Below are 23262 nucleotides of genomic sequence, written 5' to 3' on the forward strand. Positions count from 1 at the left end.
TTAGTTTCATGTTGTAAATCCGAAAAGACACTATTCAAGCAGAAAGTTACAACAAATAAGATCATATAAAATGAGACAGAAGAGTACTATTTTAACATATAAGATCATATATACACACTATCACGCACATAAGTTAAACCCTCATTATCACCACATATTTAACAAGAACGTTCTTAATGCAATGCGTTAAAATTTCAGCAACTCTAATAAACGAAAACAAAAATAGAAGCAACTTACATAATACTAGAAAATTATGAACTGAACTAACGTCCACAAAGACAACATAGCCTTGGGAAAAAAAGAAATACTAGCATTATCAATCCCCATAATCTTCCTCAGTCTCATGATATTTATCACATCGCCTGAAAAACCAACAATAAACACACACCATTAGCTTCTGCGCTGCAAGGTTCTCCCCTCGAGACGCTCGCGGAGGCAATAGTTGCCTCCGCCTGGTGGTGGCTGCAAAGTTGAGGTGGCTGCAAAGTTGAATTGCAGCCACTATTACAATAAGCATAATCATCTCTATGCTTAGTGATTTTGCCATCTTTTTAAAAAGTTGAAAGTCAGGAGAATATCTTGAGGGTGTGACTAACTATGAAGTCAAAACAACATGAAGAAAAGAAGAAAATTGCCTCAATGACAGAAACAGTCTTAGATAAAATGCCTTTACATGATATTTCTTATTTTTTGCCCACCAAGTTTTGATGTTAGATGGTTTGTTTATAGCTCAGTCGTATTCTCTCATGAGCTGCACAGAAAAATGAGTCTTCATTTGGTTGTGCAATCTCTTTCCATTTTTGTTTGTAGCTGATAAATGGGATCATGTTCTTGAACATGTAATGCATATATTGCATTTCAAATTTGTGATCTCCTAGTTAAATCAAATATGGCCCCTGAATATGCACTCTGGGGTTATTTAACACATAAAATAGATTTATACAGTTTTGGAGTGGTTGTATTAGAACTCGTTGCAGGGAAGAACATCATGAAATATCACCCTGAAGAGAATTATGTCAGTCTTCTTGATTGGGTAAGAAACCAGCATCTCCAGCACTAAGTCCAAACATGTCTGCAGTAGTGAACATGGTTGAAGGTCGCTTGAACGTTGATGAGTCTAACTTCGATTCAAGTGGCTACGATGATGAATTTAGTTTTCAAGGTTTAAGAGACAAAATATGATGAGATGTAAGTAACTTCTAGTGAAAACGAATCAGTCTTTTTTTTCAACTGACACAAAGGGTACTGATCACTCTTCTTTATTATTGTTGCTTGTTCACACTGGATAGGAAACACTACCCCTTTTATCTTTTGAATCATCATATCATATAAAATTTGAAAGAATCTGGACTTTTGGTCCAAAAGCAATCAGTCCTGCTGCTGCTGAGTTATTATCTAACTTTAAGAGTCCGAAAAAAAATCTTCTTTTTAGCCCTTTGGGCTGCTGCTGCAATGATCAAATTAATTTCCAGCCTTTTGGGACTGCTATTACTCCGCTACTTAGCTGCTCCCACTAATTTGAGTTTTAACACAATAATATTAGCTTCCCTTTTCGAACTTGATGGAGGTTGACGCATGAACTTGACGTGGGGAGTCCAAGGACTCATTTGAAGAGAGTTCATGCGAAACAAAGTAAGAGAAAAGGAATAAGAAGATATCTAAATAACAATACATTTTGCTATCAAGAAGGCTAATATCCAGAATGTCTACATATTAGTTAAAAACTCTTGATAGAACTTGAGCAATCTCCATTTAAGCTAAAAGAAATGACTAATGCAGAACTCAAAGGAAACATTTTATGACACACAAACAGAGATAACATACATGGCAGGAAAGAAGCTAACTAAAGAAGATTAATGAAAATACTTTCCAAAGAAGATAGAATCAGAGAAAGCTACTGAATTGCTAAGAAACATTAGATAAAGAGAAACAATACACTAATCTGAACACCATACTTAAGGCCGAATTCATATCATATTGTGTAAACTAAACTCAAAAAGCTCCAACTAGGACACATACAATCAGAGGTTCTATGATAAAGTGATAACTTGAAACCAAACTTGTACATTAAGACTAGAAAAAAAAATCAAACAGGAAGGGAAAACCGAGATAAAACGCCCAAGCTTTCAGCTTTGATCGCACATAAACTAAGAAAAAGAACAAACGAAATGAAGAGTGATAGCACATTCCAACAGCTTACAGACATCTCAATTTTATTTTACTTCTTTGAGTAATAAGAGAACCAACTGAAGCAAACATACTACTCAAACAGGACACCCATATTTCAAATACACAGCAAGCTCGAAATTGTTAGCACAAAGAAATGGACATATCAATAACGACTTAAGAAAGAAAACTGAATCTTGCCCTTACCTTAGTGATCAAGAACATACATTAGCTATATATCCCCAATCATTTGGTTCATTGGACAATCTCGAAATACATAAAACAGAAATGCCAACTTACATACTTACTCATAGAGAAGAGACTGAAATTGGAAATGAAGCCAAAACAAAGTAAAGAAAATCCCAATAGATAAGATCTCAAATATGCAGGCAGACAACAATTCATTCTTATATCTCTCAGTTGATGGTATCCTCCTTGATTCAACAGGGACAGAGCCATTTTTTAGAAACAAACTCATACATAAAAATGGAGCATTTGAAAGCTTTCAGGAAGTCTATCTGGAAAGTTATACAAAATCTACCATGCGTTTTAATCAAACAAAAAGCCAAATACTGAAAAAGAAAAACTTAGACTCTTATTAACGCATGTGTATACATATATAGCATGTGTTGAAGGAGAAGTCTTGTCGACCTGATTCTTAAGCAAACCGACTCAACCAAGATGACTTCATTAAGCCCAACCTTTACAACTTATCACAGGTTCATATGAACATATAAACAATGGAAGCTTATAAATCCGGAGCAAAACTAAGAATAAACTCAAACTTTCAGTCATAATCCATGTGAGAAAGAAGGCATTAATATTGACTAAAGAAAGGGAAAAGACATAGATTCCACCCTGAACTTGTCCCGAAAAATCAGTTACACGCTTAAACTATCATGGTGACCTATTACACACCTTAACTACTTAAAAGTGAATTTATTACCACCCTGTGCCTCGAAGCCCCCCCCCCCCCCCTCCCCCACCCCCTGAAGCACAGCGCGTGCCTCGGAGCCACCCCACGCTCCGCCCCGCCCCGAGTCACACCCTGTGTCACAAAGCCCCTCACCCCCTCCTCACGCCCCGTGGCACGCCCTATGCCTCAGAGCCCCTAACCCTCCTCCCCGTGACACGCCCTGTGCCTCGGAGCCCCCAACACTCCTCCCGAACTTGTCCCGAAAAATCAGTTACACGTTTAAACTATCATGGTGACGTATTACACACCTTAACTACTTAAAAGTGAATTTATTACCACCCTGTGCCTCGAAGCCCCCCACCCCCTCGAGGCACAGGGCGTGCCTCAGAGCCCCCCAACCCCCCGCCCCGAGTCACCAAGGCACACTCTCTGTCACAAAGCCCCTTACCTCCTCCTCTCGCCCCGTGGCACGCCCTATGCCTCGAAGCCCCCAACCCTCCTCCCCGTGGCATGCCCTCTGCCTCGGAGCCCCCAACCCTCCTCCTCGTGGCACATCCTGTGCCTTAGAGCCCCCAACCTTCCTCCCACATGCCCTTGAGGCACACCTTGTGCCTCGGAGCCACCCACCCTCCTCCCCCCTCCCCTAGCCCCGAGGCACGCCCTAGGCCTCAGACCCCCCCTCCCGGAGGCCCTGAGGCACACCCTGTGTCACAAAGCCCCCCACACCCTTCCCCCCTCCCCGAGGCACGCCATATGCCTCGTAGCCCCACACCCTCCTCCCCTCTGCCTCTGAGGCACGCCCTGTTCATCAGAGCATGCCCTACCCCACGACCCGAGGCACGACCTGTGCTTCGGAGCCAGCCTCCCCCTCGCCCCCGAGGCACGCCCTGTGTTTCGGAGCCCCCCACCTTCCTCCCCCCAACCCAAGGCACGCCCTGTGCCTCGGATCCCATCCTACCCGCGACCCCGTGCCTCAGATTCCCCCTCACCCCGCCTCGAAGCACGCCCTGTGCCTTAGAGCCCACCCACCCCCCACCCCGAGGCACATCCTATGTCACAAAGCCCCTCGAGTCCACGAGGCACACCCTGTATCTTGGAGCCCCCCACCCTTCTCCCCTGTGCCCTTGAGGCACGCCCTGTGCCTCGGAGCCCCCCTCTTCCACCCCTCCACCCCTGACCCCGAGACACACAACCCCCCCCCCCCCCATCCGCCCCAAGGCACGCCTTGTGCCTCGGAGCCCCCTCACCCCTCTCCCTTCCTCGAGGCACGCCCTATGCATCTAAACTCCCCACCCCCTAACCCTTTCCGCACCCCGAGGCACGCCCTGTGCCTCGGAGCCTCCCTACCCCCATACTAGAGGCACGCCATGTGCCTCGGAGCCCCCCTCCACCCCTGACGCTGAGGTACGCCCTGTGACTAAGAGCCCCCCACCCCTTCGCTTCGAGGCACCCCCTCACCACTCTCCCCTCCCCGAGGCACACCCTATGCCTTTAAAGCCCCCCGCCCCCTACCCCTCCTCGCACACCGAGGCTCGCCCTGTCCCTCGAATCCCCCCTATCCCGAGGCACACCGTGTGCCTCAGAGCTCCCCTACCCCTTACCCTTCCCCCTGCTCGAGGCACAACCCGTGCCTTGATGTCTCTTCCCCACCCCTTCCCCGAGGCATGCCTTATGCCTCAGATCCCCCTATCCCTATTCCCTGCCACAAACCCCCTCACCCCCATCACCCTCGCCCCGAGGCACGCCCTGTGCCTCGGAGCCACCCCACCCATCCCCCCGCCCCGAGGTACACCCTGTATTACTAAGCCCCCACCCCTACCCCACGCCCTGTGCCTCAAAGCCCCCCCCCCCCCCTCCACCCACCCCCTCTTCCTGCTCCCGAGGCACACCCTGTGCCTCAAAGCCCCCCCCTCCACCCACCCCCTCTTCCTGCTCCCGAGGCACACCCTGTGCCTCAAAGCCCCCTTACCCTCCCTCCCCGAGGCACACCCTGTGCCTCAGTGCCCCCCCGGGGCACACCCTGTGCATTGAAGTCCCTCTTCCCCCACCCCACCTAGAGCCACACCCTGTGCGTCGAACCCCCCGAGGCACGCCCTGTGCCTCGAATCCCCCCTCCTCGAAGCACACCCTGTGCCACTAAGCCCCCATCCCTATCCCCTGCCCCAAGGCACGCCCTGTGCCTCAGAACCCCCCACCCCCATCTTCCTGCCCCCGAGGCACATCCTGTGCCTCACAGCCCCCCCACCCCCCGCCTTGAGGCACGCCCTGTGCCTCGGATCCCCCCTAGCGCACACCAGGTGCATCGAAGTCCCTCTTCTCCTACCCCGCCCAGAGCCACGCCCTCAGCCTCGAACGCCACCCCTACGCCCCGCCCCGAGGCACTCCCTGTGCCTCAGAGCCTCCCCACCCCCTCTTCCTGCCCCCGAGGCTCATCGTGTGCCTCAGAGCCCCCCCACCCCCAGACACGCTCTGTGCCTCGGAACCCCCCGGGGCACACCTGGTGCATCGAAGTTCCACTTCCCCCACCCCGCCCAGAGCCACGCCCTGTTCCTCAAACTCCCTTCCCTCGAGGCACGCCCTGTGCCTCGAAACCCCCATCCCCCCTCCCCGAGGAACGCACTGTGCCTCGAAGCCCCCTTCTCCTCCACCCCGCCCTGAGGCGCCTTGAAGTCCTCCTCCCCCGCTCGAGGCACACCTTTTGCCCACCCCCTGAAGCATGCCTTATGCTTCGAGGCCCCCCCACCCTGCCCTGAGGCACGCTCTGTGCCTCGATGCCCCCCTCCCCGACGCACGCCCTGTGCCTCGAGGCCCCTCTACCCCGTCCCGAGGCACACCCTGTGCCTTGAATCCCCCACCCCTCCCCGAGGCACGCCCTGTGCCTCGAATCCCTCTCCCCCCTCCGAGGCATGCCCTGTGCCCATTCCCTGAAGCATGCATTGTTCCTCGAGGCATGCTCCCTCTGCCCCGAGGCCTCTCCACTCCTCCCCGAGGCACGCCCTGTGCCTTTAGGGGCCCCCACCTCGCCTCTAGGCATGCCCTGTGCCTCGAGCCCCCCCTCCCCCCTCCATCCCGCCCTTTGCATTGAGGTCCCACGTCCTGCCTCGCCCAGCTTAGAGGTACGATGCCTCGAGATTTCCCCACCCTGCCTCGAGCCATCGTGCCTCAAGGCACCCCTGCCCGCCTTGAGGCCCTGCCTACCCCAAGACACCTCGTCCCGCCCCTCGAAGCTGTGATTGTTGACGATCACGACAGATTCATAACAAAAAGAAGACTAGAAGAAAAACTAAGTTGCGCAAAGAGTAATTTAAACCTTTCATAATGAAGCGCCAAGTGTCTCATTTTATCCCATCAATCTTGATCCTCTGCATGTACATGGATCTGAGCGGTTTCACAAATTAATCAAGAAAAAGGAGATGAGAAAAGGAACACCTATAAAATCAAGGAACGAGAAGAAGACATGCTCAAGGCATTTCTGACATTTAAAATGATTACGTTATTAAGGATCTCTATTACCAATCTGGGCATGTTGAGCAATCAAACTCAAAAAAATCATGTTTCAAAATTGCCGACTAAAAGGGATCAATGAATTAAAATGAAGACAACCACTCCCTTGCCTCTTTCTGGTTAGTTGATCCTGTTTATAGATCAGATCAGTCTTCTTATATTTCATGAGAGCATGTTTTCATGCTCACACCATGTGGTATGGTGCACAATTCTGCTCTGGCTTTCACCTTAGAGCAAGCAGGTAAAGATTCAGAAACTCTGAAGGCACTAATTTTTGTGTAGGACATGCATACTAGGCGGGGAACTTGAGGTTAATGACGTCCCTTTTTAAGTAGATTTTCTTTTTCTCCCTTCTTCTATCCCCTTTTATAGCTTCCTCGTTATATTTCGTTTGTCCCCCTTTTCTGGTTTTGCCATCAGTTTTGTATTATGTGAATGCCTAATATCCTGTGTGTCTGAAGGAATAGCAATAACTGTATTTTACTGAATTATGACAAAATCTCAAGATTAAGGGGATGCTAGTGAAATGTTGTCCCTGATTTTCTTTTTGTGACATAGCTATTGTTATGTTCTAATGACCTTCACCAATGTACATGTTAAGTTTCTGCATGAGCATTACATCGACTTAGCAAGAAAAACCAAACAGGAGGCGACATAATTTTTATTTCTTCTTGTCACTTTTTAGGAGTGTTATTTTCCGTCGCTATGTTATTGTATTTTTGCCACTGCTAGTTGGTTCAGGCAGCAAGATAAATTTGTTGCCAAAGGGATCAACACGGCGCTACGGAGCAAATTATCAGTGTATGAAAGAAAATTACAGACTGATGACTATACTATTTAGGCTTTTCTGATTTCTTATGTGAAAATGAAGAGGAGACTAGTGAATGTTTTGGGCAACATGTGAAGGTGTGGAGTTTGTTATAAGTAGCTATCAATAGGTATAACAAATTAGGCTATTTTTGTGTTTCTTGTATTTCTGCTTTTTCATCTATTCCTCTGTAATTCTCTTCTCTATTTTCTTCAGCTTTTATTCTTCTGTTACATTGTCATTTACCTTTACTTTCTTATTGTATGATGTACTTACCAAAAAAATACTTGTAATTTAGGAATGTACATAACTCATTTGGTGGATATTACATTTCATGTGGTCTAGAATTGGCAATTGCCAACTTTTCCAGCCTAAGATATTAAAAGATATTGCTTCATTTATTGCAAAAGATTGCAAGTGTCTTTTTCTTCTCTAAAAAAAGAAAAACCAGAACACAAAAAGGTCCATTTGATTTCCAGATGGTTAGCTGGCTTAGCTTGAATATAAAGAAATATTCTATGTTTCAAGCTAAATGATCCATAAAGGTTTTATTACTAATTCAAAGCAGTAACAAGAGAGAGCTAACCACCAGGCATGATATACCAAAATCCCCATTCCTACGAGTTGATTTTGAGGTTACATATAAATTATTCAATTAATCAATCCATCAACTAAGCCCCCAACCCTAAGTTAGAGGTTAAATATGAAAATGGAAAAAAGTAAATATTCAGTCTGGGGAACAAGGAACAATAGTTAAAAGATTAAGATAGATAATAAATAATCCTCACAACAGATTTTCCAATCAGCAAGTCCGTGGTAAACACCCTTGTTGTGACAGTGAGCAATTGCAAGCTATAATCTTGAAGCAAAAGTAAAATTCTATATATCAAGTTAAATGATCCATAAATCACCAGACATAATAAACCAAATTCCCCATTCCTACGAGTTGATTTCGAGGTTACATATAAATTATTCAAATAAGCAATCAATCAACTAAACCCCCAACCCTAAGTTAGAGGAAAAAGTACCTGAATACGAGCAGTGACATCCTGACGGGATTCAAGAAGCATACCGATGTCTCTCCTCATTCGCCTCACAACCACCTTCCTCTTGTCTCTCAGCAATTTTATTATCGCCACCATCATTTTCGTCATTGTCTGTTGCATACACACACAAAAAAAAAACTTGATTTCTTTTATCCAAGAAGAAGTAAAATTGAGAGGGGAATTGAGAAATTGAAGGTTCTGCAGAAGAGAGAAAAGGCTCATCTTCATCGCCTTGAGAAGAGCGTGTGTGATAATATTCGGTAGTGAGGAAGAGAACAGAGTTTTGTAAGTAACGGTCGTTTGGGATGAGAACAAAAATATGATTATTCGTATATCAAAATAATTTTAAAATGGATGATGACGTGGCGGTCTTTGGCATTCGTTTGTAGGGTCTTATTATGGACTTAAATTTTATTCGTTTGTAGCAATAATTTTAATTTTTCTTGTCCACTTCAAAATACAATAAATAATTATTCCAATGTTCACGTATATAACCCAGTGGATCCAAATTCCACTAGACTTCCAATGCTAGGTCTTTTTAAAAAAATATAATAATAATTAAATGGAGGATGTGGCGGTCTTTATTGACACGTGGCATTCGTTTTCTTATTTTTATTATATAAACGGAAATGAATTGGATCCGCTGGGTCTGGCCTAAATTTGGTCCGAAAATTGAGTTTAAAGTGAGGTAACAAAATAGTTACATTTACAAAAGGGGTTAGATTTCAAATTAGGACATGACAACACCAGTTTCAGTTATGGTCAATTCTAATTAAGAACGTAACCAAATATACTAAATTCAACTAAGATTTAATTAAGATTAATTAACAAGCTTTTTAATCTTAACGAAATAAAATAATTATAAATTAATTAATTCCAAAATATAATCTACTAACTAACTAATACTAATTTAACAAAATACTTGACGATTTTTGAATATTCATAAAATGTACTAATTATATATATACATAATTATACATCCGCAAGACTTTTTTAAGCGGTGTCATTTTATATATATATATACATATAGTTGTCTCTGCATACTTTTTTTTATTCTCTTCTGTTTGGTTAGAATTTAACCTTAATAATATGTCTGTACAGGAGAATCACTGATTCATAAGGAGTACTATATATACACACTATCGTGCACATAAGTTAAACCCTCATTATCACCACATATTTAACAAGAACGTTCTTAATGCAATGCGTTAAAATTTCAGCAACTCTAATACATTGGCGGACTCAGGATTTTTGCTCAGGGAGTTCAAAGTATAAAGAAGAAGTTCAGGTAGTAATGCAAGTGCGCGGTGAGCGTAGTAGTCCCTCGACATGCTCTTTTTACATGAACCATAGATATTTCATTGGTTCATAAAAGTAAAAGTTAAGCTAATCAAAGATATCGAGGATAAAGATATATTCATAATAATTTTAATGGATCGACCGTATTACATAAGTTAATTCCTAAAACACGTGAAAATCAAATGATGAAAAAGGGAGCGAGACGGGGAAGAAAGATATTTACCTTATCATGCTAAATTTAACTTACTTTATCATACCGTATTAAGCATTTCTTTCTACTTTTATCATGCTCCATCGAGCATTCTTAAATTTCTTGTGCTTTTTATACTTTTATTTTGTAATGTTTTTTTTTTTATTTTTCACTTTTAAAAATTTTAAATTAGCATCCAATCAATCACATATTACTATGAAAATCGTCAAGATTCTCTAAAAATGTGTAAGAATAAAGTTACTAATATTATAATGCATATTCAGAAGATAAATAAATAACATCATCAATTTTTTAGTTCATATAGTTCAATTTACTAGGTTAGTCATAATTTGTAAAAAAGACAAATAACGAATAAATCAAATAAGTTTAGTTTCCATCTCTCTAAAATAGAATTAAAAATATAAAAGAAATTTCATGAATTCTATAAATTAATATTCTTAAAAGGATGTTGATGATATTTAAGTTTCTTCGTTCAATTACATCTAATTTATCTTTTTTTTAAAAATAAATTATATTTCTATCTCAATTTCAAGTTAAAAATAATTCATCATTTTTTAAAAGAGTTATTCAAGTTAGTATATGAAAAAAGAGTTACGTTGAAACAAAATGAATAATAGATATAAAAAGAATAAAAAAAAGAAAGAAAAAGAATGTGTCTAATAAATTTAAACAAAAACAAATTAAAAAGAAGAAATGGAATAAAAGGAAAAATTATGAAAAAAGAAGAAGAAAGTCTAAGCCCAAAAATTCCATTTTCCAAAACATTAAAAAGAGGGGGGAAAATGTTGTCCATGGGATTCAAACATGTGGCAAAGGGGCATTTCTTGAACAACTTATCCACTAAGCCAAGTTTGCACTTTGTTTTTAAGGGATTCATTTTAATATATATACGCATAAAATCAAAATTTGACGTTATATATACAATATAGTTTTTTTGACAAGGCGATTCGAGTGAACCTCTAGGGTCCACCTAGGTCCCCCTGCTCTAATACAGGAAAACGAAAATAGAAGCAACTTACATAATACTAGAAAATTAAGAACTGAACTAACGTCCACAAAGACAACATAGCCTTGGAAAAAAGAAATACTAGCATTATCAATCCCCATAATCTTCCTCAGTCTCATGATATTTATGACATCACCCGAAAAACCAACAATAAACACACACCATTAGCTTCCGCGCTGCAAGGTTCTCCCCTCGAGACGCTCCCTCCGCCTGGTGGTGGCTGCAAAGTTGAATTGCAGCCACTATTACTATAAACATAATCATCTCTATGTTTAGTGATTTTGCCATCTTTTTAAAAAGTTGAAAGTCGGGAGAATATAATGTGAAGGTTAGATTAGCCCTTGTGCATGAGTTAATTAGTGTCACTGGTATTTTTAGAAGAATTTAAGATATATATATTAGTCGGTGTAAAGCTATGTTGCTCGGACTCTTTAAAAATGTCAATGAGTGCATGTCGGATTCTTCAAAAGTAATGTAGTTTTGGGGAACCTGCTACGGATATGGCACCGAAAGTGAAAGTCTAAGCAACTTAGGTGCAAAGAATATTTGACACTTTTAAATCATCCAAATGATATAAATAATTAGTCTTTTTAAAAATGTGATATTCGTAATTTTGAAAATAAGACAGATTACTATTTATTATAATTATATACAACCGAAATTAATTGTACTAGTTTAAAAATATTACTTATAATTCCATTTTTAAATAAATATATCGTATCTTTTAAAAAATATAATCAGATACACAATCCCATTAAAAGTGGTAATTAATAATTATCCTAATATTATACTTCCTTAATTATTGGGACTTTTTACAATTCAAATCAATTTCTCTCTTTCCAAATCCACTGTTTCCCTCCCAAGTCACACGTCTACTTTGTATCTCTATCCACACCTACACATTATTATCCTTCATCTTCCATTACCCCTTCTTCTCAACCTACTCAATGCATATTTTGGATGTAAAAATTCATACCCAACTCTACATAACATGATCCAAATTACTATCCAAAACGCATAACACATTTACACTACGATTATCTACAAGAGCTGCTACAGATACAGTCCCAACGTCACCTCCAACTTCAACCATGGATGTATCTTGGTCAAAAGATATTTCACCATTGTTGTTGCATCCAAAATTTTGCTCTTCCATTGTTATGCATAATGGATACAAACCACAATTGGATTGACGTCTTTTCAATTCCATATATAAAAAACCTCATACCCATCTCATTTCGAATTTCCATTGGAGTTACATTGCCTTTCATCATGTATCTTATCTCCATTCTTTTGCGTGAACAATCGATCCCTAGTTGTGTTGAAATACCATTGACTAGATCATTGTAGGTTGCATTCTCTCTCAATAGTATTCCATCAATTCTATAATTTGCGTAATTGCTTTCAGAGATCCACAAACATGAATGTCGTAACAATATGATTTAGTCCTTTTTTCAGAAAGCTGTAACAGTTTGATATCAATTAATCCACCTAATTCGTGGTTTGTTACATCCCATTTTTAATCCTTTAATTGTGGAATTAAGTTATAGCATTCAATTCAAATTAATTAAATAATGTATCTCTTCCTTTTAATTATGGTAGAGACACATATCTAACCACTTTTGATTCATGTATCCAACTGGAAAAAAAAATGGTATAGCAAGTAATTTAAAAATCTACCGGGATTCTAAGTAATTATAGTATAAAGTAGTGGGATTTATGTAGTTTGCTCATTTCTTTAAGTGTATCCATGAAATTGACAATGATACATTATCCACCTTAAAGAAACATATGTTGTACAACATAAAATACGTCTTTTACTCGGCAACAACTTCTTGATATGCATGTGTCTATAAAAAGGAGGTTATAGTTTCTTACACAAGATACAATTGTTGTTGAAATATAAAAAAATAAAATAAGGGACATGTTGTACTAAGTATAAGATATATTAGAACTATATAAGAAATATATCACATATACCAATTCAATTGATTGTGTATAAATACAAACAATTATATTTCTCTTTCAAAATTTAGTTACTCAATATTACTTGCAAGTTTTAGTAGCGTCTATATCATTTAATTTTTTTGTACTAATTAATACAGGACACACGTGCGTTCTAGACTAGTTTAATATAAAAAAAGAGAAAAGGAAACAGAAATTCCCCAGAAAAATTATTTAGAAACCTCTCCCCTTTCCCGCCAACGACCTGAGCCTCGAGATTGTTGTCCTTTTCATCTTTGACAAAAGTACCCCTGCAATATACCCAAAACTCAGCCCATAACTGAAAGGTAGAAACGTAAATAGTCCCAAACAGAGTAACGGCGAGGGGCAGTCTTTGATAACGAACTCTTCTGTGTATAACAAACTATAAACACAGCTTACGTTCCTCATTCTTCTTCATCAAATTTCCGATTCCGTTTTCTCTCTGCATCAAGAAACATGAAGTTATTAGATATGAAACTCCGGGCAACGAATGCTGTGAGAGCTTACTTCAACAGGAATTGGACAAGAGAAGACCTCATGAATTTCGGAGAAATTCCCGAGATCGCTTACAGAGGCTTGAAGAGGGTATATTCATTCTTATGGTTTCATTTTTTCTTTATATTTGATCACAAATGTAAGTATTATTGTTCTACTTGATTAAAATGTTGAGGGAGGAATCGAGATTTTTCTATTTTGTAATCTCGTTACTGATAGCTGTATCACGAGATCTACTTGGAATCGATTTGTTTTACAGTTTCTGTATTGTTCAAATAAGAATAAGCCAGCATTCTACTTGCTTTACTTAATTCTTCATAATGAATTTCGATTCTCTGAATATTTTTCTCTTCTTTTGTACTTGATTATGCCGTTAGTGATAATCTGATAAAATGATCGGAGTGGAGTTTGGTATTGAAACTTTGCTCCCTATTCAGGCTTGAAAGTTGTTTTTGAATAGTTGAAATGAAATTGAATGGTGCCAAATGCTTTCAAGTTCCCAAAATGAATTTGTTTCATAGAAATTTGTATGGAGGGATTAATTTGCTTCATGCTATTTCAGGTTTCAGCATCTTGTGTTTGATCTTTTCTTTCTTTGCAAAACCTAGTTAGCTGGAAAAAAAAATGCATTTTCGCTTCTGCTTCTAAGTATTGGATTCTCTTTTTTCCTGTGATTGATTAGTTTGCTGAAATTATAGGTGTATCTTACTCTCTTATGTGCCATGCTGAGCTTTACTTTTGGATACTACTTGCACTTGTTCTGGGAAGAGGTAGGGCCGTTCACAGTCCTTTCTTCTGTAGCAAGTTTACTCGGGCTTTACTTTACATTACCAATGACAATGAGAGTGGTAAGTGATCTATGTCTTGTAGCTTTCTTCCAAGTTGTTGAATTATTATTGAAGTCGCTTCTTATATCGTAAATGTTCTGTCTATGCAGAATCAAAGGGTCTCACTGTTGATGATTACTGCCTTTTTCTTCGGCACTTCTATTGGGTTTTATACCAAATATCTCTTCGTAGTCCATCAAAAGTAAGAATCAGAAAATGCTAAACATTGTTCAGATATCTGCCATTGAAGTTTTATATGGTTTCTTTTACTGCTTTCTTGGCATATCATATCAGCAGGAACCTGATTTTTTAGTGTTCAATCGTGTACATAGAAAGGCTTGTTGTTGATTGGTATATACTTCTAATCCCATTATCTTTAGTAATCATTATTCATTAGTTCTACTCGAAATCCTAACTGGAAAAATGGGTATCCTTGTTGTCTTGCAGAAACTATTGTTTTCCATCTTCAATTAGAATGACTACTCTCTATGAGATTCTTTCATAAAGATTTGTGAGAACATGGGCATAACAGTGGAGGAATTTGAAATTTTGTATAATGTCTGCATGCAGTTAGCTAAAATTGGCTACTAGGATCCCGTATGTTTTGGAGAACCTGGAATGTCTGAAAAATTGTGCATTAATGGCATCATCGATCACCTAGGCCTTCACAGTTCAGAACTCGCATTCAGCTTAGCATATGAATGAAAAACATCAAGCAATATGACGAGCATTGGGTGTTAGAATGTTGGTCTGTTGTTAGATTATAAGCTGATGACTTGTACTTCAGATTCCTAACTTGACTGGATACATTTAGATAATTGTATCTTACAATTATCTTTCATGTAGTATATGTTATAGCACATAGAAATTTGACAATATAATGACCATATTGTGAAAGAGTTCTGCATTTGCACCAAGTATGGCTCATGAATGAGTGAAATTAAGAAACATGACCAAACTATGAAGAGTGCACTTTACATAGTTTACCACTGATTCCTGAAGTCTTTTCTAATATGACAAAAGACATTTGCTTGCTCTTTCAGTTCCTACATTATATTGCATCTTAATGTGAATTCAATAGTAGTTACTTTGCTCCTTCTGTATGTGTAGTTGATTAGCTCTTATTGTTATGTGTTCCTTATCTAACTTCAGAAAGCATTCCTTGGTTGCTCTCCAGCCTTGTTTTCAGCTTTTTGGCAGGTTCAATAATGGGCATTGGAATTCTCTGGTTTGGATCCTTATTATCAAGGGAAAGGAGAGAAATCTACATGGCTTGCCTGGTTCATTCTTATGCTCTAATGTACTCCAGCTTTATGTTGAATGCTTTAGAGGCCCTTGACAGCCACACAGCTCATTGGGTGTTAGAGGTAAGCAGTTGTATGCGCACGATGTGATCACACTCATACTATAACACAGTTCTCATGTTTATAAATCACTACTTCTGTCTAATGAATGAATAATATGACTGACCTGATAAATACTGTTTCTGGTAGGTAACCACTGTGCAAGCATTGTTCTTGGGGTACTTGGTGGTATATAGCCAAGAGATGCTGTATGATGCTGGCTTTGGAGAAATTAACTTTGTCGATCGCACACTCACTGTCTTCTTCCATTTACCGGCTATAGTGGTCCATGCCGCAAGACTATACTGAGGTGCAGAAATTGAGTAACTCAGATGTACTTGGAACTATAGAATAAATAGCGAGTAGAATGCAGATGGTGAACTGTAAATCATGAAATGCATTTCTTTGTCGCTACACTTTACTGATTGAATTTGAAATTCGTTAGTCTGATCACTGATGAAAAGTGCTTTGTATATATTCCTTAGCAAATAATTGTATATTCTACATGTCGACTTTCTTGAAAATGAACTGGAATTCAATATCCTTATATTCACCAAAAACTAGCGCTTCAAGCAAAGATAACAATAGAGTTTGAACATAGTACTAATATATAAATAAAGAGAAAAAAACACAGTTTCAACATAATTCACCAAAAACTAGCGCTTCAAGCAAAGACCGTCTCACGCCCTCGATTCCAACGGCACCCAAGGGCGTAAATCGTAATGCATGAAACCAAGTGACATTCCACATTGATTGTATCCTATCCAAGCTAATGTAAACATGTCAATCTATTCCAAAATAATAGAAGAAGTCATAGAAACTTGTTTCAATTTAAACTTATGAATATTAAGTAAGCATATAAAAAAAAAAGGGTGGGGAGGGGTAAGGGATGGTAAGTACCTAAAATTTAAGATGGTGGAAAAGAAGAGAAATTGTGAATACTTTAACCAAATGAAATAGTAGTAAAAAAAACTTATTTATAATGAGATGTTAAGAGTAGTAGAAAAGACTCAATTTATTATGAGATGTTATGAGAAGTAAAAAAAACTCTTTATATATATACATATATTTATAGCAAAGATGACATGCAAATATGAATGGAGAAAGTACCGTATAAATTTCGCGTTTTATAAATAAACAGCACACAATTTTTTTGAGTAAACAGTGAGATTAATTTTATAACAATAAAAAAGGGAAAAGGAAACAAAAATTCCCTAAAAAATTTATATTCCCAGACCTCTCCCCTTTCCCGCCTACAACTGAGCACAGAACTCAGAAGATTCTTCTCCTTTTCTTCTGTGACGAAATTACCCTTGCGATATCCCCAAAACTCAGCCAATAACTGAAAGGTAGAGCCGAAAATATTCGCAAACAGAATAACGGCGAGGGGCAGTCTTTGGTAACAAACTCTTGTGTGTATAACGAACTATAAATAGAGCTCACGTTCCTCATTCTTCTTCATCAAATTTCTGATTTCGTTTTCCCTCTGAAGCAAAAAAACATGAAGTTCTCAGATATGAAACTCCAGGCCATGAATGCTGTGAGAGCTTACTTCGTAAGGAATTGGACAAGAGAAGACCTGATGAATACTGGAGAAATGACCCAGCACGCTTATGCAAGCTTGAAGAGGGTACATTCATTCTTACTGTTTCATTAAAATGTTGATTATGAAAAATATTGTAATCGAGAGATTTCTATCTTGTAATTTCGTTACTGATAGCTGTATCAGGAGATCTACTTGGAATCGATTCATAATGAATTTTGATTTTTCTGAATAGCTTACATGTATTACCGTAATTCTTTCTCATCTTTTGTACTTGCTTTACTTAATTCTTCAGGATTCATGATGAATTTCGATTTTTCTAAATATTTTACATGTATTACCGTAATTCTTTCTCATCTTTTGTACTTGCTTTACTTAATTCTTCAGGATTCATGATGAATTTCGATTTTTCTGAATATTTTACATGTATTACCGTAATTTTTTCTCTTCTTTTGTACTTGCTTATGCTGTTAGTGATAATCACACAAAACGATTGGCATACAATTAATCTTGAGTATTTTCTTTTGTAACTTCCTCTAGGATTTTGAGTAAAGTTTGGTATTACAGTCTTGAAAGTTGTTTTTGAATAGTTTGGATGAAATTGCATTCAAGCTTCCCAAAATAAATTCGTTTCATGTAATTTTGGACGGAGGGATTAATTTGTTTCATGCAATTTCTGGTTTCAGCATCTTGTGTTTGATCTTTTCTTTCTTTGCAAAACCTAGTTAGCTGGAGAAGATGCATTTTCACTTCTGCTTCCAAGTATTGGATTCCCCTTATTTCCTGTAATTGATTAGTTTGCTGAAATATAGGTATATCTTACTCTCTTCTTTGCCATGTGGAGCTTTACTTCTGGATCCTTCTCGCACTGGATATGGGAAGCAGGAGGGCGGTTCACAATCCTTTCTTTTGTAGCAAGTTTACTCTGTCTTTACTTTATATCACCATTGAGAGTGGTACGTGATCTGTGTCTTGTAAATTTTCTTCCAAGTTGTTGATTTATTATTGAGGTCGCTTCTTATATCGTAAATCTTCTGTCTATGCAGAGGACGAGGGTCTTACTCTTGATGATTGCTGCCTTTTCCATCGGTGCTTCTATTGGCATTTTTACCAAATATTTCTTTGAAATAGATCAAGAGTAAGACTAGAAAGATGGCAGATATTTCTGTTGTTGATGTTCTATGTGGTTGCTTTTACTGCTTTCTTGTCATATCATATTATCAGAAACCTGATTTTTGTAGTCTTCAATTGTGTACAGAGAAAGGCTTAATGCTGATTGGTATATATACTAGTGATTACTTTATCCTTAATAATTAGATCTACTCAAAATCCTTACTGGAAAAAATGGTATCCTTGTAGAAACTATTGTCTTTCATCTTTAATTAGAATGACTACCTACTCTGGAAATTCTTTCATAAGGACTTGTTAGAACAATGGCATTGGAGTAGATGAATTTGACATTTTGTTTTGGAGAACCTGGAATTTGACTATACTAGGCATATGAATGAGAAATATTGTGCAATATGAGCAATATGGGTGTTGGGATGTTGGTGATCTGTTGTTAGGTTGTAAGCTATTGTTTTTGGATTTATAAACTGATGACTTGTACTTCAGATTCCAATACCCTGTAATTACTTATATCTTCCATGGGTTTAGGGGATGTTACCATTATGTGCATTCTTAGCTAGCAGTACATGTGAAGGAGTTCTGAAGAGTGCTCATAAATGAGTGAAACTAAGAAACATGACGAAATTATGAAGAGTGCACTTAAATAATTTTCCACTGATTTCCTGAAGTCATTTCTAATATGACAAAGACATTTGCTTGCTCTTTCAATTTCTACATTATATTACATCTTAATGAATTCAATAGTAGTTACTTTGCTCCTTCTGTATGTGTAGTTGATTATCTCTTGTTGTTCTGTGTTCCTTCTTTGAGGAATATTTTGATAATTTGAAAAATATCTAACTTCAGAAAGCATTCCTTGCTTGCTCTACAGGCTTGTTTGCCGCCTTTTGGCACCTCCAACACTTGGCATTGGAATTATCTGGTTTGGATCCACGTTTACGAGGGAAAGGAGTGCAATCTACATGGGCAGCCTGTTCTATTCTTCTCTTCTATTTTTTTCCACCTTCAATGCTAGTAATTCAGAATACATTGACAGCCACACAGCTCATCGGATGTTAAAGGTAAGCAGTTGTATGCATATAATCTGCTCACACACATCCTATAAATCATTACTTCTGTCTAATGATTGAATAATATGACTTGACTTAATGATGAGCACTGCTTGTGTGATAGGTATGCATTGTGTTTGCATTGTTCATGGGATACGTTGTGGTATATAGCCAAGAGATATTGTATGATGCTCACTTTGGAGAAATTGACTTTGTCAATCGCACACTCACCGTCTTCTTCCGTTTACCGGGTATAGTGGTCCATGCTGCAAGACTATGCCTGGGTGCATAAATTGAGCAACACAGACAGAATCACAGAATTAATGCTGATACACTTGGAACTGTATAATAAATAGAGAGTACAATGCAGATGGGGAACTGTAAATCATGAAAAATATTCCTTTGTGGCTACATTTTACTGATTGAATTTGAAATTCGTAAGTGCTTTGAATGTTATATTCCTTGGCAAATAGTAATTGTATATTCTAGCGTTCCCAATTTTTTCACAAAATTTTAGCTACAAATCGGTTAGCTTTTCTCTTGATATCAGGTTTCGAAAACCCCTTTTCAATTTTTTTCAGTTGGTCTATTTTGCATTCTGTTTGTGATAAGCACTTCTGCTTAACCAAATACTCCTTTTAAAACATTTTAATTGTTCTAATAGGAAAACGTATTTTTAGCAAATACACGAATGATTTGTTATCTATTTCATTTTCGAATGATTTGTTATCTATTTCATTTTCTGGGAAAATATTTTCTCCATTGTCAAACACAACCAAAATACATGTCGACTTTCTTTACAATGAACTGAAATTCATTATGGGTATATTCGAGTTGAAAAGTACAACAATCAAATTAGAACTTACATATATTATTATTGCTAATAAAGTTGGAGAAAAAACACTTGTTCAACAAATTTCACCAAAAATTAGCGCTTCAAGCGAAGATCTTTTCACGTCCTCGATTTCAACCGCACCCAAGGGAGCAGCACATGAAACTTTCAAATATGAGTGGATCGAAACCAATAGATTAGAGGTAATCGTTATCCAGGGGCGGCTCAACGTGATTGGGGGCCTAAAGCAAAATTTCAATTCAGGGCCTAAAATATAAACAAACTCCATATACATATTTTATTCAAAATTTATTTTGCTTACACTATTTAGATGAAAATTATTTTTTCAGTTAGTAGTTTTAGGTAAGATTTTATCAACTCAACATTGAAAAACATCCTTTCAGTGTAGCAATTATTATATGAATTGTTAACATAATTATACAAGTAATAAGTTGACAAATATTAATTAAAGATAAGAGTTAGAACCATAAAATTTGACGCAACAAGTTGATGACTTGGTATACCCCATTTTAGTATACTTGTAGTAATGCTTGAAACTAAAATTTAAAAAGAAATAAAAAAGAATTTGTAGTTCACTTTGTTCAACACTTTTCACTATTAATTCTTATTTTTAACAAAGTATAAAAGATGTTAAAGTGGGTAAAATTATACTTTTTATCATAAATAATCAATATTTTCTATAGATTTTTTAACACATAATTTATTCTTGATAAAAATTTGGGCCCCCCGAAATTTGGGGTCCTAAGGCAAAAGCCTTGTTTCCCAAAGCATAGAGCCGGCCCTGTCGTTATCGCAATTAGGAGTGGCAAATGATCAGCAGGTCGAGTCAAATATGAATTGATAGAAAATGAGTTAAATAAAAATGGCAAAATACTCGACTCGACTCGACTCATATTTTAAATGGGTAAAAACTAATTACGCAATGGATAATATGAGTATCCATATTTACCCATATTATTATAGGGATTATCTTAAAAGTTTCAAAAGCAAAATCTTTTACCTACTCTTCACCCCCCACCCCATCCCGCCCCGCCCCCGCCCCCAAACACCAATGCATCAAAAATTAAATTAACTTTTTATTTGTTTTTTTTTTAAATAACTCTAATTTTTACTACTTCGACCCCCCCCCCCCCCCCCCCCCCCCCCCCGCCCCTGCCACACACACCACCACCACCACCACCAGCCCCAGCACCCTTCCCTACAAAAATTGTTTTTCAAAAAATCAATTTTTCCCTTTATCCAACCCATCCCTACCAGGATCACATACACCTTAAGAAAAATATTAATGCCAATTTTGTTTCTTTTATAAATGGGTCTCTGTTACCCATTTAACTATCCACTTTTAAATGGGTAATATGAATTTGACTCTTTTTTTTTTATCCATTTTAAATGAGTTGGGTACCCAATTTATTTAAAGGGAAACTTATGTAAATATACTATAATAAAAAAATATTTACCATTTATAGCAATAACAATTTTTTTTCACTTAATCACTTTTAATATATATATAATATATTTTTAATACATATTACAAAGAACAAGTTATTTATTCACATATAATACAAGTTTATTGATGGATAATACATTTATCACACATTTTAATACATTTATATTAATATGTCAACTTCTTACAAAAAAACGCACAATATATTTAAAATTCTATCTATTGAATGAGTAGAGCCGTCAATATGGGCTAGGCCTGTTGGGCCGGCCTGGCCTAACCCGGGATTTAATAGGGCTGGGCTAAAATTTTTGGAGCCCATTTAAAAAAAAGGCTTTTTAGCCCGGCCTGAATAAGTTTGCTGATTTGTGGGGCTTGAGAAATATAGGTAGGGCCGGCCTGTGGGCTAATACAAATTAATTAGAAAATATAATATAATATTAAAATTTAAAATTAAAGAGATCCAAACTCAAAATCTATTTAAAGTTTTTTAGGAAATACTAAGTATAGTAGCTGCATCCACCATGAAAATGTCCAAACACTTGTTGCTACTCGAAACTGGTTACATGATTTTTCTCAAACTGGTAATATATTTTTGTGTACGTTTAAATATTATAATTCTCAATTTAGTTATTTTTTAATATTTAACTAATTGAAACCTCATATAAATTGCATATGAAAATGAAAATGTTAAGACAACCTTCCCACAAGTTGATTCAGATATGCTTGATGAAGATGATCATGAAGTTGTTAGATACGCCATAGGTTTCATGAAGTGTTAGATACGTCATAAGTTTCATGATTTTTTAAGGAGTTTATTTTTTACATTTTTATGGTCGGAATATTGTCATATTTTTTGTGTTTTATTGTGATCATTGCAAAACAGTTAGGTTAATATTTCTATTTAGATATTTATACTTTTACTTGAAAAAAACTTAATAAATATTATAAAGATAATTTTATTTGTGGATTTGATTAACAAGTAGTAACATTAACACCATGTAATATTGTTTTGTCGATATTTATGATAATATTTTTAAATTATAATTTATAATTTAATTTAATAATTATAAAAAAATATATAACTTTTAAAAAAGTGGGCTAACCCGGCAAGCCTGTAGCCCACGTACTTGTGGGTTGGGCCGGCCGTTTTCTGGCCCACATCAAAATGGGTTAGCCTGGCCTGGCCCGTAAAATGTCAAAGCTATTATGAGTTAGTCCGGATGGGGTGGGCTAGCCCATATTGACAGCTCTATGAATGAGTAATATGACTAACTTGATGATGAGTACTGCCTTTTGTGATAGGTATGCATTGTTTTTGCATTGTTCATGGGGTACATTGTGGTGTATAGCCAAGAGATATTGTATGATGCTCATTTCGGAGAAATTAACTTTGTCAATCGCACACTCTCCATCTTATTGCGTTTACCGGGTATAGTGGTCCATGCTGCAAGACTATGCCTGAGTGCATAAATTGAGCAACTCAGACAGAATCAGAGAATTAATGCTGATACACTTGGCACTGTAGAATAAATAGAGAGTAGAATTCAGATGAGGAACTGTAAATGATGAAAAGTTTTCCTTTGTCCCTACATTTTACTGATTGAATTTGAAATTCGTTAGATTGAAGCCAAGTGCTTT

General features: G+C 38.0%; 3 protein-coding genes across 3 annotated transcripts in view; all 3 read left to right on the forward strand.

Moving 5' to 3' along the window:
• The first annotated feature begins 13376 nt into the window (after window positions 1-13376).
• The window catches only part of LOC125819883 (bax inhibitor 1-like), a 31466-nt gene continuing 21580 nt past the window's right edge, over window positions 13377-23262 (forward strand). The window contains exon 1 of the mRNA XM_049499289.1: window positions 13377-13388. The gene's annotated coding sequence lies outside the window, so the exon portion shown is untranslated. The remainder of the gene's footprint in view (window positions 13389-23262) is intronic.
• On the forward strand, window positions 13414-15916 carry LOC125820273 (bax inhibitor 1-like). Its single transcript, XM_049499711.1, has 5 exons — window positions 13414-13527; window positions 14136-14285; window positions 14375-14466; window positions 15442-15631; window positions 15758-15916. The coding sequence occupies exons 1-5, from the start codon at window positions 13414-13416 to the stop codon at window positions 15914-15916; spliced, it is 705 nt and encodes a 234-aa protein (XP_049355668.1).
• LOC125819890 (bax inhibitor 1-like) lies at window positions 17098-19692 on the forward strand. The gene is made up of 5 exons (XM_049499300.1): window positions 17098-17237; window positions 17963-18106; window positions 18197-18288; window positions 19150-19339; window positions 19452-19692. Exons 1-5 carry the CDS (start codon window positions 17109-17111, stop codon window positions 19617-19619), a joined length of 723 nt encoding a protein of 240 aa, XP_049355257.1. The 5' UTR covers window positions 17098-17108; the 3' UTR covers window positions 19620-19692.

The sequence above is a fragment of the Solanum verrucosum genome, unplaced genomic scaffold (genome assembly GCF_900185275.1).
Source record: "Solanum verrucosum unplaced genomic scaffold, falcon-dt-bn FXZP01000020.1, whole genome shotgun sequence".
Classification (NCBI taxonomy): domain Eukaryota; kingdom Viridiplantae; phylum Streptophyta; class Magnoliopsida; order Solanales; family Solanaceae; genus Solanum; species Solanum verrucosum.